The sequence below is a fragment of the Budorcas taxicolor genome, chromosome 6 (assembly GCF_023091745.1).
Source record: "Budorcas taxicolor isolate Tak-1 chromosome 6, Takin1.1, whole genome shotgun sequence".
NCBI classification, from domain to species: domain Eukaryota; kingdom Metazoa; phylum Chordata; class Mammalia; order Artiodactyla; family Bovidae; genus Budorcas; species Budorcas taxicolor.
This window is the reverse complement of record NC_068915.1, coordinates 72,869,930-72,884,589: the sequence shown is the minus strand read 5'-3', so window position 1 is coordinate 72,884,589 and position 14,660 is coordinate 72,869,930. Positions and strand designations below refer to the sequence as shown.

At 44.7% G+C, this 14,660-nt stretch overlaps 1 protein-coding gene across 1 annotated transcript in view; it reads left to right on the top strand.

Moving 5' to 3' along the window:
* Nucleotides 1–406: 406 nt before the first annotated feature.
* Nucleotides 407–14,660, top strand: part of IGFBP7 (insulin like growth factor binding protein 7) — an 81,285-nt gene continuing 67,031 nt past the window's right edge. The window contains exon 1 of the mRNA XM_052641596.1: nt 407–889. Within this exon, the coding sequence (XP_052497556.1) occupies nt 415–889 (475 nt within the window). The 5' untranslated portion in view covers nt 407–414. The remainder of the gene's footprint in view (nt 890–14,660) is intronic.

Sequence of the window (14,660 nt, the reverse complement as noted above, 5' to 3'; positions counted from 1 at the left end):
GAATATAATGGATTACACAGGAGACCATCTCAAAGTTGTTATGAAGTATAAATATTCGGACTACGAGAGCAGAGGAACAAGGGTGTGAGGGAGCTGTTTTCACTGAGGGCGATTCCCCAAGGATGGGGTGCACGCAGCCCTAGGGAGCAGGGGGCCGAGCAGGACCCGGCGGGGTGCGCTCGGAGCTAAAACCCAAAGTCAAGGGGCGTGAGGCCGAGCATCCCCGGGCCCGCGCCGCCCCGCCCGGCCCCGCCAGCAGGGGCGCGCTCGAGCCCCGCCGTTGCGGGCGGGGCGGCGCGGGCCCGGCGGCCCGGCTCTCGCCGCCCCGGGGTGTGGTTCCCGCGGCCGGGTTTAAAACGCTGGCCCGCGGGGTCCGGCTCACTCGCGCTCCCGCCGCCGCCACCGCGCCCCGCCATGGAGCGGCCGCCGCTGCCCGCCCTGCTCCTCGGCGCCGCCGGGCTGCTGCTCCTGCTCCTGCCCCTCTCCTCTTCCTCCTCTTCGGACGCCTGCGGCCCCTGCGAGCCGGCCGCCTGCCCGCCCCTGCCCCCGCGGGGCTGCCAGCTGGGCGAGACCCGCGACGCGTGCGGCTGCTGCCCCGTGTGCGCCCGCGGCGAGGGCGAGCCGTGCGGGGGCGGCGGCGCCGGCAGGGGGCACTGCGCGCCGGGCATGGAGTGCGTGAAGAGCCGCAAGAGGCGGAAGGGTAAAGCCGGGGCAGCAGCAGGCGGCCCGGTTGTGAGCGGCGTGTGTGTGTGCAAGAGCCGCTACCCCGTGTGCGGCAGCGACGGCGTCACCTACTCCAGCGGCTGCCAGCTGCGCGCCGCCAGCCTCAGGGCCGAGAGCCGCGGAGAGAAGGCCATCACCCAGGTCAGCAAGGGCACCTGCGAGCAAGGTGGGCACCGGCGCTTTCCCCTTGGATCCCGCCCCGCCCCGCTGAGAGAGCCGGGCGCCCCCTCCCGGCGCAGAGCCGGCAGGATGTCTGCGGCCTGCGGCGCCCGGCTGATTCCCGCGGTTCCTCCCGTGGGCATCCCAGGAGACAAGAGCTGGGGGAATTGGAGGTCGTGGGATGCCGGGAGGGAGGGATGGGCGACGCCTCCTCGTCTCTCTCTCTCTCTCTTTTTTTTTTTTTTTGGTGATTTTATTTTGAGAGTTCGGTGCGTGTGCCAAGAAAGTGAGGACTCGTGGAGCGAACAAATTATAGAAAAGATTTCCCGATACCATAGACTCTCCCGTCCCCAGAGCCCACTCAGCTCATACTAACAACTGGCAAATCGATTCAGAAAGCTGGCCCCACTCTTTGGGGAACCCAGAAATACATTTTCGCCTCTTTCTTTCTTGGCTTGAGTGTCTAGATAGAGATGAAGGCAAGAGATAGGGAAAAGGAGTTTGACAGTCAAATACAGAATAAGGACTTTCAGAGAGAAGTTGTCTCGTGTTTGATGGACTAGATTGTAAGAATTTTAAAAATTAGATTTCATGGTTTCTTAATGTTAAGGGAAATAAATAATTCACTTACTGGACTTTACAGATTCTCAAACAGTAATTTAAACTAGCTAGTTATTTGTGGGGAGAAAAAAATACCTCTTTAAAGATGTCATATATATTGTGAACCTTATGACCATTTTGTTTTTCTTTCTTCTTCCTTCTTTTCTTTCTTTATTCTTCTTCTTTTTTTTTTTTTTTTTTTTTTTTGAATAATTTGTCCCCAGGATGCACTTTTCAGCAGAAATGCCTTTGAGGTTATGTTTGGTCGTTTATTTTATTCCAGACAAGTCCAAGCTTGCCATAAATGAAAGGGGAAAATAAAGAGTCTGGACTTGCAAAATAAAACGAGGGGGATTTTAATTCTCAAGTCTGAAATAACATTTTCCATAGAAAGCAGTTTCAGGGGAAAGTTAGAAATCCAACTTTGGCAGCCCCATTCCTGGTCCCAGCCAAGGCAGAGAAAGGGAGAGAGGAGGCAGTTCTCCTGAAATGACAGAAGCAGTTGCTCCTTTAACACAGCTCAGGCTTTCTCCAAGCTCCCCAACCAATTCTTTTGTTAGAGTTTTCCCCAGAAGTCCAAATGGCAAATAGGTCATCTGTCACTGATTGAAAGCTTTAAATAGTGTAACCAACTTACCGTTAACTATTTATATTATCATCACCTTAAACTTAGAAAAACCACAATGCAAAGTAATCCACATGCTCTTCCAACAGAAACAGTCATTTGTTCCTTTGGTTCTAACTTATCAGTCATACCATGAAAAGAGAAATGTGCATAGCTGAAGAATTCATTCCAAATATTGACATTTTTCTTACACATTCCAAGGGGAATTTTTCCCCACAGTCTCCAAATCAACGGAATTTGCCTTATCAGAGCAGAAGGTTAGCTTGGAGATTATTTAAGCATTATGGTCACTTCTAGCCTGTAGCTAGTTTTATTCATCTTCTCTCGTTGCTATTTACATCTCTAAACACTCACACAGTGCAGTTATAAAATATTGAGACTGATAGTCATGGAGAAGTTGGCATGTAAGCTCATTGTCATGTAAACCAAGATCCTCAGCATCTCTCCAGACTGCAAACGTCATGAGGATACAGACCTAGTTTTCCTTTATGTTTGGGAAAATGTTAAGAGAAATAGCTTCTGAAACTGGAAACTTTGTCATAAGTTAGTTCTCCGCCCCCCCACCCCCACCCCCACCCACCCAATCTAAATTTAGAGTTAAGGAGTCTGGTGCCTGAGACCATTTTATAGAAAAAAGCCAGGGAGAGCAGAAAAGAATGTGAGGTCCACCAGAGTACGTTTCCACAGCAAAGATAAATGAGACTAAAGCCAGATCTAATTTATTTCTCCTGATTCCTGAATGTGTTTTGACACATCACAGAGGCAAACCCATCAGAGTGCCTTTAACCTCTGTGCCATTTAGTACTGAGACTTTGCAAAGAATAGGAATGCATTTCTAGGTTCTTCCAGTCTAGAAAGGGTTCTTCTTCTACCCTCAGAAGAAACTCCAGTTATACATCCTCAAGTATTGAGATGGAGAGGGCATCAGTGTTTGTCTCACTTAACCTGCATTTACTGAGACCATGTGGCAGGTGTCAGCACTCTTGCTAGATGCTGTACAGTTGAAGATGCACAAAAGAAGTCTGGTCTTGCTGATTAACAAAGTATCCATGAGTTACAAACCTGCCATCCAGAGCACTTTCCCTGGAGCCCTGGAGAACCCTGATCTAAAAGGTAGTAGTGACCTAGTAATCTCACCTAAGAACTGTCATCATGAATTTAGTGCCATTAGATCTTATTGAGGTCCCTGAAGTCATGAGTAACTAGAAAAGATTTGAAAATTCAGTTTAATTAAAAGTTAATAGAGGGACTTTCCTAGTGGTCCAGTGGCTAAGACTCTGTGCTCCCAATGCAGAGGGTCTGGGTTCGATCTGTGGTCAGGGAACTAGATCCCAGTTCAGTTCAGTTCAGTCACTCAGTCGTGTCTGACTCTTTGTGACCCCATGAACTGCAGCACGCCAGGCCTCGCTGTCCATCACCAACTCCCGGAGTCCACCCAAACCCATATCCATTGAGTTGGTGATGCCATCCAACCATCTCATCCTCTGTCATCCCCTTCTCTTCCTGCCCTCAATCTTTCCCAGCATCAGGGTCTTTTCAAATGAGTCAGCTCTTTGCATCAGGTGGCCAAAGTATTGGAGTTTCAGCTTCAACATCAGTCCTACGAATGAACACCCAGGACTGATCTCCTTTAGGATGGACTGGTTGCTGCAAATAGAAGTCCACATGCCACAACCAAGACTTGTCACAGCCAAACAAATAAATAAAAATAAATTTTTTAAAAAAGTTAATAGAGATGCCAAGATGTGTAATAAAATCTCACAGGGAAGAACACCGTGCCTCTTTATTCCAGGTCTTGGTTACTCCTTTTGTGCATAATCCTTTATATCTGAGTTACTTGGCAATCTCTTGGTCCTTGTGTCTCATTCCCTCTTCTCCCTCAGAATTAATTTTTTACTTGTAGAATGAGAATTCATTCTTAAAAGACTTTCTTGCTAGTACCTTTGTTGTTTGCTATTATTCCGTCGTTGAGTCATGTTTCCGACTCTTTGTGACCCCATGGACTTTGGCACACTAGACTCCACTGTCCTTCACCATCTTCTGGAGTTTGCTCAGATTCATGTCCCTTAAGTCAGTGATGCCATCCAACCATCTCATTCTCTGCTGCCTCCTTCTCCTTTTGCCTTCAATCTTTTCCAGCATCAGGGTCTTTTTCCCATGAGTCAGCTCTTCAAATCAGATGACCAAAGTACCTGAGCTTCAGCTTCACCATCAGTCCTTCCAGTGAATATTCAGGATTGATTTCCTTTAGGATTGACTGATTTGATCTCTTTGCTGTCTAAGAGACTCTCAGGAGTCTTCTCCAGCACTACAATTTGAAAGCATCAATTCTTTGGCACACAGCCTTCTTTATGGTCCAACTCTCACATCTGTACATGACTACTAGAAAAACCATAGTTTTGACTATACAGACCTTCGTTGACAAAGTGATGTCTCTGCTTTTATATGCACTCTCTATGTTTGTCATAGCTTTCCTTCTAAGGAGTAAGTGTCTTTTAGTTTCATGGCTGGCAGTCACCTTCTGCAGTGATTTTGGAGCCCTAGAAAATAAAATCTGTCACTGCTTCCACTTTTTCCCCATCTATTTGCCATGAAGTGATAGGATCGAATGCCATGATCTTATGCCATGAATTTTATGAATGTTGAGTTTCAAGGCACCTTTTTACTCTCCTCGTTCAACCTCATCAAGAGGCCGTTTGGTTCCTCTTCACTTTATGCCATTAGGGTAGTGTCATCTACATAACTGAGGCTGTTGATATTTCTCCCAGCAATCTAGATTGCAGTTTGAGATTCATCCAGCCCAGCACTTCAGATGATGTATTTTGCATATAGGCTTCCCTGGTGGCGCAGACGGTAAAGAATCTGCCTGTAATGCAGGAGAACCAGGTTTTATTCTTGGGTTGGGAAGATCCCCTGGAGAAGGGAATGGCAACCCACTCCAGTGTTTTTGGCTGAAAATTCCATGGACAGAGAAACGTGGTGGCTACAGATCACGGGATCGCAAAGAGTCAGACATACTGAGTGACTACAAATAAATAAGTAATACTTTACGTATAAGTTAAATAAGCAGGGTGACAATATACAGCCTTGTCATACTCCTTTCCCAATTTGAAGTTGTTCCGTTGTTCCATGCCCAGTTCTAACTCTGTTACTTTTTGACCTGCATACAGGTTTCTCAGGAGACAGGTAAGGTGGTCTGGTACACCCATCTCCAAGAATTTTCCAGTTTGTTGAGATCCACACAGTCAAAGGCTTTAGCAGAGTTAATGAAACAGAAGTAGATGTTCTTCTCTTGCTTTCTCCATGATCCAACAAGTGTTGGCAATTTGATCTCTGGTTCCTCTGCTTTTTCTAAACCCAGCTTGTACATCTGGAATTTCTCAGTTCACGTACTATTGAAACCTAGCTTGAAGGATTTTGAGCACAACATTGCTAGCATGTGAAATAAGCAGATGGCTCAGACAGTAAAGAATCTGCCTGCAATGCAGGAGACTACTGTTCGATCCCTGGGTCAAGAAGATCCCCTGGAGAAGGGAATGGCTTCCCACTCCAATATTCTTGCCTAGAGAATTCCATGGACAGAGGAGCCCTGGCAGACTATAGTCCGTGTGGTCGCAGAGTCAGACTATACTGAGTGACTAACACTTTCACTTGAGCATTCTTTGGCATTGCCCTTCTTTGGGATTGGAATGAAAACTGACCTTTATAGCCCTGTGGCCATTGCTGAGTTTTCTAAATTTGCGGACATATTGAGTACAGCACTTTAAAAGCATCATCTTGAAGGATTTTGAATAGCTCAGCTAGTACCTCTAGGACCAAGTTAAAACTACCTAGCACTTCACAATAACTCTCTTATTTTGATTTTGGCCTCTTCTCTCCAACCACCTTTATGGTCCAGCCACAGTAACTGTTTGTTCTTAGCTGTTGTTTGCAGTCACACCTTCACTTATCTTTCCACTCTTGAAACTCTTAGCCTTCAAGGATCAGCTGGTATCACTGTCTTTATGAAAACCCTTGTCTCTTCCTTCCCCTCCCCACCCCTCATAATTATGTTCTTATCCTTCTTCAGCTCTCTGTAGGCTTCCAGGCATCTTCTTTTTTTTTTTTTTTTTTAATGTTCTGAGTCTGTTTATACACTCCGTGGGGGGTGGAGAGTGTTACTTTATTTTTTAGGGGGGTAACCCCACTCCGGTACTCTTGCCTGGAAAATCCCATGGGTGGAGGAGCCTGGTAAGCTACAGTCCATGGGGTCGCAAAGAGTAGGGCACAACTGAGCAACTTCGCTTTCACTTTTCACTTTCATGCATTGGAGAAGGAAATGGCAACCCACTCCAGTGTCCCTGCCTGGAGAATCCCAGGGACGGGGGAGCCTGGTGGGCTGCCGTCTATGGGGTTGCACAGAGTCGGACACGACTGAAGCGACTTAGCAGCAGCAGCAGCAGCAACATTGGTTTATAACATTAGATACATTTCAAGTAGACAGCATTATATTTCTACTTCTATATACCCAGCAGGGTGCTCACCACCAAAATTTTTGTTTCCATCTGTCTCCATACAGTTGAGCCCCTTTACTCATTTTGCTGTCTACCCCACCCCACCCACTCTGGTCCTCACTGCTCTGTTCTCTATAGCTACATGTTTGTTTTTGTTTGGCTTGGTTTGTTCATTTATTTTGGGTCTTGGGTTGTTTTTTTTTAATTACACATAGAAGTGAAATCATACAGTATTTGTCTTTTTCCTTCTGACTTATTTCACTTAGCACTGTACCCTCAAGATCCATTCCATGTTGTCACCAATGATAAGATTTAACCTTTTTATGGCTGAGTAATATTCCATTGTACGTGTGTGTGTGTGTGTGTGTGTGTGTGTGTGTGTGTACCACATCTTTATCCATTCATTTGTCTCAGGGCACTTAACACTGTTTCCCTATCTTGGCTATTGTACCGTTGTAAATAATTCTATGATAAACTTAAGGTGCGTATATCTTTTCAGACTTTGTTGTTCAGTTGTATCTGACTCTTTGCAATTCCATGGACTGCAGTATCCCAGGCTCCTCTGTTCTCTGCTATCCCCCAGAATTTGCTCAGATTCATGTTCATTGAGTTGGTGATGCTATCTAACCATCTCATCTATCTTTTCAAATTAGTGTTTTTGTATTCTTGGGGTAAGTAGCCAGAAGTGGAATAGCTGTATCATATGGTAGTTCTATTATTAATTTTTTGAGGAATATCCATATGGTTTTCCATAGTTTCCAATTTACATTCCCACCAACAGTGTACAAAGGTTCCCTTTTCTGCACATCCTCACCAACCCTTGTTATTTCTTGTCTTTTTGATAATAGCCATTCTGACAGGCAAGAGGTGATATTTCATTGAGGTTATGATGTGCATTTCCCTAACAATTAGTGATGCTGAACATCTTTTCATGTGCCTATTGGCCCTCTGTATGTCTTCTTGGGGAAAATACCTATTCAGCTCCTCTGCTTTCTAGCTAGTATTTATTGCACATGTACTGCGTGTATGTGAGCACAAGGCATTCTAGCAGAATAGTTAAGATGCTGAGCTCCAGAACCAGACTCTTTGGTGTAAATCTTAACTCTGCCACTTACTTAGCTTTGAGCATGATCCTTAACCTCTTTGGGCCTTGGTTCCTCACCTGTAATATAAGAATTATAATCATACCTATTTCATAGAACTGTTGTGAAGATTCAATAAGATGATCCATAGAAAGCACTCAATGAATATCCATTGTTGTCATTTTTCAACTTGAAAACAAGCTCTATGAGGGAAGGGGATTTTCACTCCCTGTTCTCTCCTCGAGGGCCTAAATCAGTGCCTGGCATTAGTAAATGCTTTGAATATATGTTGAATGAATGAATATATGAATTTTTAGGTGCTCTTTCTAGTCTCAGGGTAAGCAGCCTTGAATAAGATAGACAAGACCCCCCTCTCATGGCATCTATCGAAAACTTTAAACACAAACAAGCAAACAGGTAGCTTCACATAGTATGTACTGTGAAGAATGTACACAAGGGAATAGGGTAGAAACTAGGGGTGGATGAGCAGCTTTAAGTGGGGGTGGGCCACGCCATGCGGAGGGCCCTTGTGAGGATTTCAGCAATGGAGCGAGTCCTGGGAGAAGAAGGAGCTCTTCTAGTTAGTGTAGCACCTTCCACTGCCTGAAAAGGACTCTTTGAATGTCTGTCTTCCCCACTAGACTGGGAGCATCCTAAAAGAGGGACTCCATCTTGACAACGCCCCCTCCCCAACAACCACAAGTTGGTTCTCTATGTCACTGAGTCTGTTTCTGTTTCATAGATAAGTTTGCGCCGTATTATAGATTTCACATATAAGTGATATCATATGTCTTTTCTCTTTCTCATTTAATGTATATGATAATCTCTAGTTGCATCCATGTTGCTGCAAATGGCATTATTTTGTTCTTTTTTATGGCTAAGTAGTATTCAACTGTATACATGTACCACGTCTTCTTTTGAGGCTTCCTAGGTAGCTCCGTCTCCAGTACCCTTGCCTGGAAAATCTCATGGATGGAGGAGCCTGGTAGGCTCCAGTCCATGGGGTTGCTAAAAGTCGGACACGACTGAGTGACTTCACTTCCACTTTTCACTTTCATGCGTTGGAGAAGGAAATGGCAACCCACTCCAGTGTTCTTGCCTGGAGAATCCCAGGGACAGGGGATCCTGATGGGCTGCCGTCTATGGGGTCGCACAGTCAGACACAACTGCAGCGTCTTAGCAGCAGCAGCAGCAGCAGGTAGCTCAGTGGTAAAGAATCCACCTGCCAACACAGGAGAAACTGGTTCAATCGCTGGATTGGGAAGATCCCCTGGAGGAGGAAATGGCAACCCACTCTAGTATTCTTGCCTGGGAAATCCTACGAACTGAGGAGGCCAGCGGGCTGCAGTCCATGGGGTCACAAAGAGTCAGACATGACTGAGTGACTGAGCATGAACTGTATCTCCTTTATCCTTCCAAATGTCAATGGACTCTTAGGTTTCCTCATGTCTTAGCTGTTGTAAACAGTGCAGCAATGAATATTGAGGTGCGCCTATCTATTGAATTATGATTTTCTCTAGATGTTTGCCCAAGAGTGGGATTCCTAGATCATATGGTAGCTCTATTTTTCATTTTTTAAGAAATTTCCATAATGTTTTCCATGTTGTCTCTAACAGTTTATATTCCACTAACAGTGTAGGAGGGTTCCCTTTTCTCCGCATACTCTCCATCACTTATTGTCTGTAGACTTTTTGATGATGGCCATTCTGACTGGTGTGAGGTAGTACCTCACTGTCATTTTGATTTATATTTCTCTAATAGCCTTGTTGAGCATCATGTGCCTATTTGGCCATCTGTATGTATTCTTTGGAGAAATGTCTGTTTAGGTCTTCTGTTCATTTTTGGATTGAGTCATTGTTGTTGTTGTTGTTAAGTTGTATGAGCTGTGTGTATATTTTGGAAATTGAACTCTTGTTAGCTGCAACACTTGCAAATATTTTCTCCCATTCCATATGTTGCTTTAAGATTCTTTTAGAGGAAAGTAATCCAAAGAGCAAGTTAATGTTTCTTCATGGTTTAGGAATTAGTTATTAAATGGAAGGTGCCTAACCTACCGTTCTACAATTCTTCAGGAGACAAATTAACAGGCTTGGAATTAAATAGCCACAAGGCGCTTTTAGATTACACACAAGAAAGAACTTGCAGCAAAAGCTGTTGAATACTTCAACGTGCTCTTGTGGGAGTCAGGAGAATTCTGTTTCAAAGATTCTTTTTTATGAAACTGAGAGATAACCTAAGAGAGGAGGGGAAGCGTCTGGGAGATGATGTTATAAGGTTATAAAAGGTCTTTTAAGACGTCTTACAGTCTAGACGTATGAGATGGAGTGATTGAGCTGGGAAGACATTTATATAATGCCCTTAAATATGCTCTCCCATCGTTCTCTAGAGCTTGCCCTCTGGGTTTGTCATAGATTTGCCTTCTAGAAGAAACTGCCTTATAAGGCTCTCTTTTGTGTAGTTTAGTGACAGAACTCCCTTGAATAGAATCCAAGGCCAGCCAGCCTTCCCTCATTCTAAATTCCTCCCCCAGTGGATAAGATTATGGTGCTTCCTTTACTATAAGCTGCCCCACAAATGATCTCACCTCGTCTGTGTTTTTAACTGTAAGACAAATAACATTTTGTTTTTAGCCAACTGTTTGGGGGAAAAAAAGAGAACCTTGAAATATTGTCAAAAGAACTTTTACGCCAGGGAGCATATGAGTGTAACCTTTTTTTGTAATTTAGATCCAGGAGTGGCACTGTTAAAAAGCTTTGAGATGGAAGAAGACTTTGGAAGAAGATTTAGGAATACGTAAATGAATGAGCCTGGTTATGTTAGGAAATTTTTAAGTTTTCCCAGTGAGTCGTTTACTCTTTATGAGGGGCATAGGAGAATGGGAAAGACTATAGAAATACCCAAGGGAAACTTTGCCAAGCCTGATCTGTGTGGTTCTTTCAGGCTGATTTAAGACCACCACCCCACCAGTATCCCATCACCTCCATGAAACCTCTGAGAGAAAGTGAGGAGGTCAGGAAAAAGAAAAAAAGGTTGATATTAGGGAGGGGGGGTAATGTTTATTTATGACTTAAAATTAATGTGTAAAATAGTGGAATTTTGTTTTGTCCCAAGTTAGATCAATGGCAAATGATCTGATGCCTTTGAAAACACTAACTTGGGCTCCCCTGGTGGGCTAGTGGTTGGGAGTCCACCTAGGGGGACACAGTTTCAATCCCTGGTCCAGATGCCAAGATCCCGCGTGCCATGGACAACTAAGTCTGTGTGCCACTACTACTGAAGCCTGCACACCTAGATAGAGCCTGTGCTCTGTGAGAAGAGAAGTCGCCGCAATGAGAAGTCCTTGCACTGCCACAAAGAGTAGCCCCCATTCACTGCAACTTGAGAAAGCACGCATGCAGCAACAAAGACCCAGTGCAGCCAAAAATAACTTATTAAATAAAGGAACTCAGAATAAATGGACATGGATTCCCAAGGCTCAAGGAATTTCTTCTTATTCTAAATAGTGCTTTTTAAATATTTAACTTGTTGAGTTTGACGTAACCATCCTGCAAAGGAAAGCTGGGTGAGGTTAATCAGAAATAGCTGAAGCCTAGCAAGGACCCTCCCCTCTCAGTGCCCCCACCAAGCCATGGGTTACAGAGAGAGGAGTCATGCATGAATTGCCTGGGTCTGAAAGCAGGTCCAAGTTGCAAAGTTTGAAAAGTAAGAAAGGTTCAGACCAGGTAAAACAGACCTAGTAACCCAGGGTTGACAAAGCCCCATTCAGATGCTATGAAGTTACTTACAGAAGGGTGTTGGCAAGGCAGGGAGAGCTGACATGTTCAGAGTAGAGTTTACCACTATGGAAAAGCAACCCCCTCAAAAACCTCAAATAACATTATATATATATATATATATATAAACTATATATACTTAAATTAGTATATATAAATTAAGATATATTATTATATGTAAATTGCATAAATGAAGGCACAGTGTATTCTCCCTACTTCACAGAATTATCACAAAGGTCAGATTATAGAATGGACATGACAGCATTCTGTAATACTGTGCAGCATCAAAAAATGTAAAGAACCATTATTGACTAATCTGTAGACTCCTTTGGGCCAAAACTCTACAGAGTGCCTTGTAGGGTGTGATAATGATAACTGGTATTTGTGTAATGCTTTACTGAGGGTTTCCGTGGATGTTTCCTCGGAAACCACACAATAGCCTTGGAAGGTAAGGGGAGCTATTATCCCAGCTTCCAAATAAGGGAACTGAAGGTCAGCTGTCACACAGCCAGTAACTAGCAGTTCTAGGACATAAATCTAGGTATTCTCCTGCAGCCTTGCCATTCACAGTGTGGTATGTAGACCAGTGGCATCGGCTTTCTGCATGTATTGTCCTTCTCTTCTGTAAACCTGAAATTATTTCAAAATTAACAACTTAAAAGTGATTCACAAAAGTCAAACTCCTGGGTGTGAAAAAGTGTTAGGAAGACCTTAGTGAATTTATCTTACTTCTCTTTTCCTTTTGATGAGTTAACAAAAGGGATATGAGATACATTCTTGTGTAAACTGCTCTGAAAGAGCTTTTTCAATAGCATAAAAGAGAAATTTTGTATGATAACAGAGTTGATGTCATGGTTCAGCTGGCTTTTTGTGGTAGTGTGGTGCAACTTGTAATAAATATGTTACATTCAGCAAAAGATGGTATGCCTTCTGTGAATGGATGTTTCCAAGGGGACTTTGTACAGATCCCTGAGTGCCCAGCCTAGAGTTGGCCCTTCCAGGGTCAGATTGGGAATCTAAGAGCAAGTCTCTTCAGTTGCAAGCAGGAGGCTCTTTCTTAACCACTGGACTAGCAGGGAGATTTCTCGACCAAGAGGCTCTTAAAGGTCCAGTATGCTAGGGCAGCTGGCATGAAGATTCTCCCAAGCAGGACCTCTTGGGAGATACCGTTTGTGTGTGGTGTTTGGTCATTGGCCAGGCCTTTCTGGTAACTCTGAGGAGGGTACAGGAGAAGATCCCCAAGAAAACTGCCAACACACTCAAGCGTGGACTTTCATCTGAGGTTTCAGCCCCGAGTGCTGACTGAGGCCTCCCCCTCCAGCACAGAACCATCAATATTCCTGGCTGGGATAATAATATTTACTCCACATCTGAGCAGTAGTTCATCATACATAGGTACATATACTCTCTTTAGGGAATTTGCATTTTTAGGGACTGGAGTGTATTTTTTGTCAGTCAAGTGACAACTTGCCAAAGAAGAAAAATCCATGTAGGAGTTTGAGGACTCAATTAAGTATAATCCATTGTGACTTCCTGAGAAAGGAAAAAAAAGAGCATTTTAATAGTCTTAACAGGCATAAATGCAGCTGATTCCAATCACCCTGTTCTTTCATGTTGTTTTTCTTGAGGAGGGGATGACTCCAGCTTTTTTGGAATCTTGTCTTTTTCCCTGAGAGAGAGAAGCTCAAAGACATCTCATTTACATCCGGGCAGATTAGCAGGCTGGCGGTCAAGTGGCTGAATTGAGAAAGCTTCAGATCTAACATCTGTTCAGCAATTTTCTGGCCTGACCCCAAGCATGGGAGAAAAATTTTTATCAAGAAGTAGATCTCCTGGCACCTTCAGAAGGTTTTGAAAGAGACCACACAGAAATGAGGCTTTAGGAATCTGTCGGAACAGCCCAAGCCTGAAGGATGCAAAGCCTGCTTCTTCTCCGTGGGAGCTTTCAGAACTTTCTGCTCAGGGAACAGAAATCCAAGAGTGAATTTCAATAGCAGCTGTAGCAATTATGCTGCAGCCCTGGCTTCCAAAGAACCCCCCTCAGGAAGCCGTGGAGCCTGTGATCCTGAATGAAGGGCTTGGGTGGCAGTGCAGCCCTGAATGAGAGGAGTCGGAGCAAGGGATCCTTGCAGTGAGGCCGCTTATTAGAGATGCTCAGCCCAGCTGGAGAGGCCGGGCCAGGACAGAGATCAAAATGTTGCCTGAGTTTTGACAGGTCAGGACTGTGGAGCCGGAGGCCCCTCTCTGCTCAGGTGTGTCTCAGAGCGGGAGGCAGAAGGTGATCCAGCTTAGCTCTTGTTGCACCACTGAGCCTGGGGTTCATGAGAAGATAACTGTCAGGGCCGGGGCGGGCCTGTTCAGGACTCAGTCGTGATGTGGGCAAGTTAGCAGCCGCCTCCTGCAGTCCTGCCCCATCTGAGGCTTCTTTCTTTTCACCTGCTCTGTCTGCTTGGCCTGTCGTTACAGGCTGCTCTTTTTCCTGTTTGATAGAGTGCAAAGAAAGGGGGTTTTCTTTCTCCACCTTTCAACCCTTTCTTAGCTACACAGCCTCACGAGCAACTTTATAAATGGTGAGCTCTGCTCCGTCTTCTCCCTCAACTCCAGCCCCAGACTCATGAACCATCTCCTGGCTTCTCGCAGAAGACGGTCAATAAGCAAATACTTGACATCCACCCCCAGAGGCAGCCAGCTCAGCCCACGTTGTGCAGAAGATGGCTGTCCCTTCTTTTCGTGACACTCCTTTGGGAGGAAGCTTTCTCAATGTTTTAGGAGCCTAATCTATTCCATGCATCAGCCCCAAACCCTGTGACCCATCTCAGGTCCAGTCCAGGGTATGGGAGGGACAAGCACACCCCCTGATGACCATGGGTTTAACTCAAGGTTGACCCCAGATCTGACCCTTGTCTTCAACTCTTGTGACTGTACTGGTCGCACAGAAGCCAAAACGTGGCTGGTTATTTGTAAGGAAATATAGCAGAGTGGTCAAGAGTGTGGACGTGGGACTCAGACCACCTGAGTCAAAGTCCTCTCTGCCACTTAACTGTGTGACTCTAACCTCCTCGATTCAGAGTTTTCTTACTTTCAAAACAAATATAATAATAACGTTTGCCACTTGGGGTTATTGGGAGCTTAAGTGAGATTCATTAAAAGCCCTGGTACCTGGCATATAGTAAAGTCTCATTAAATACAGTTTCATTTTAATTTT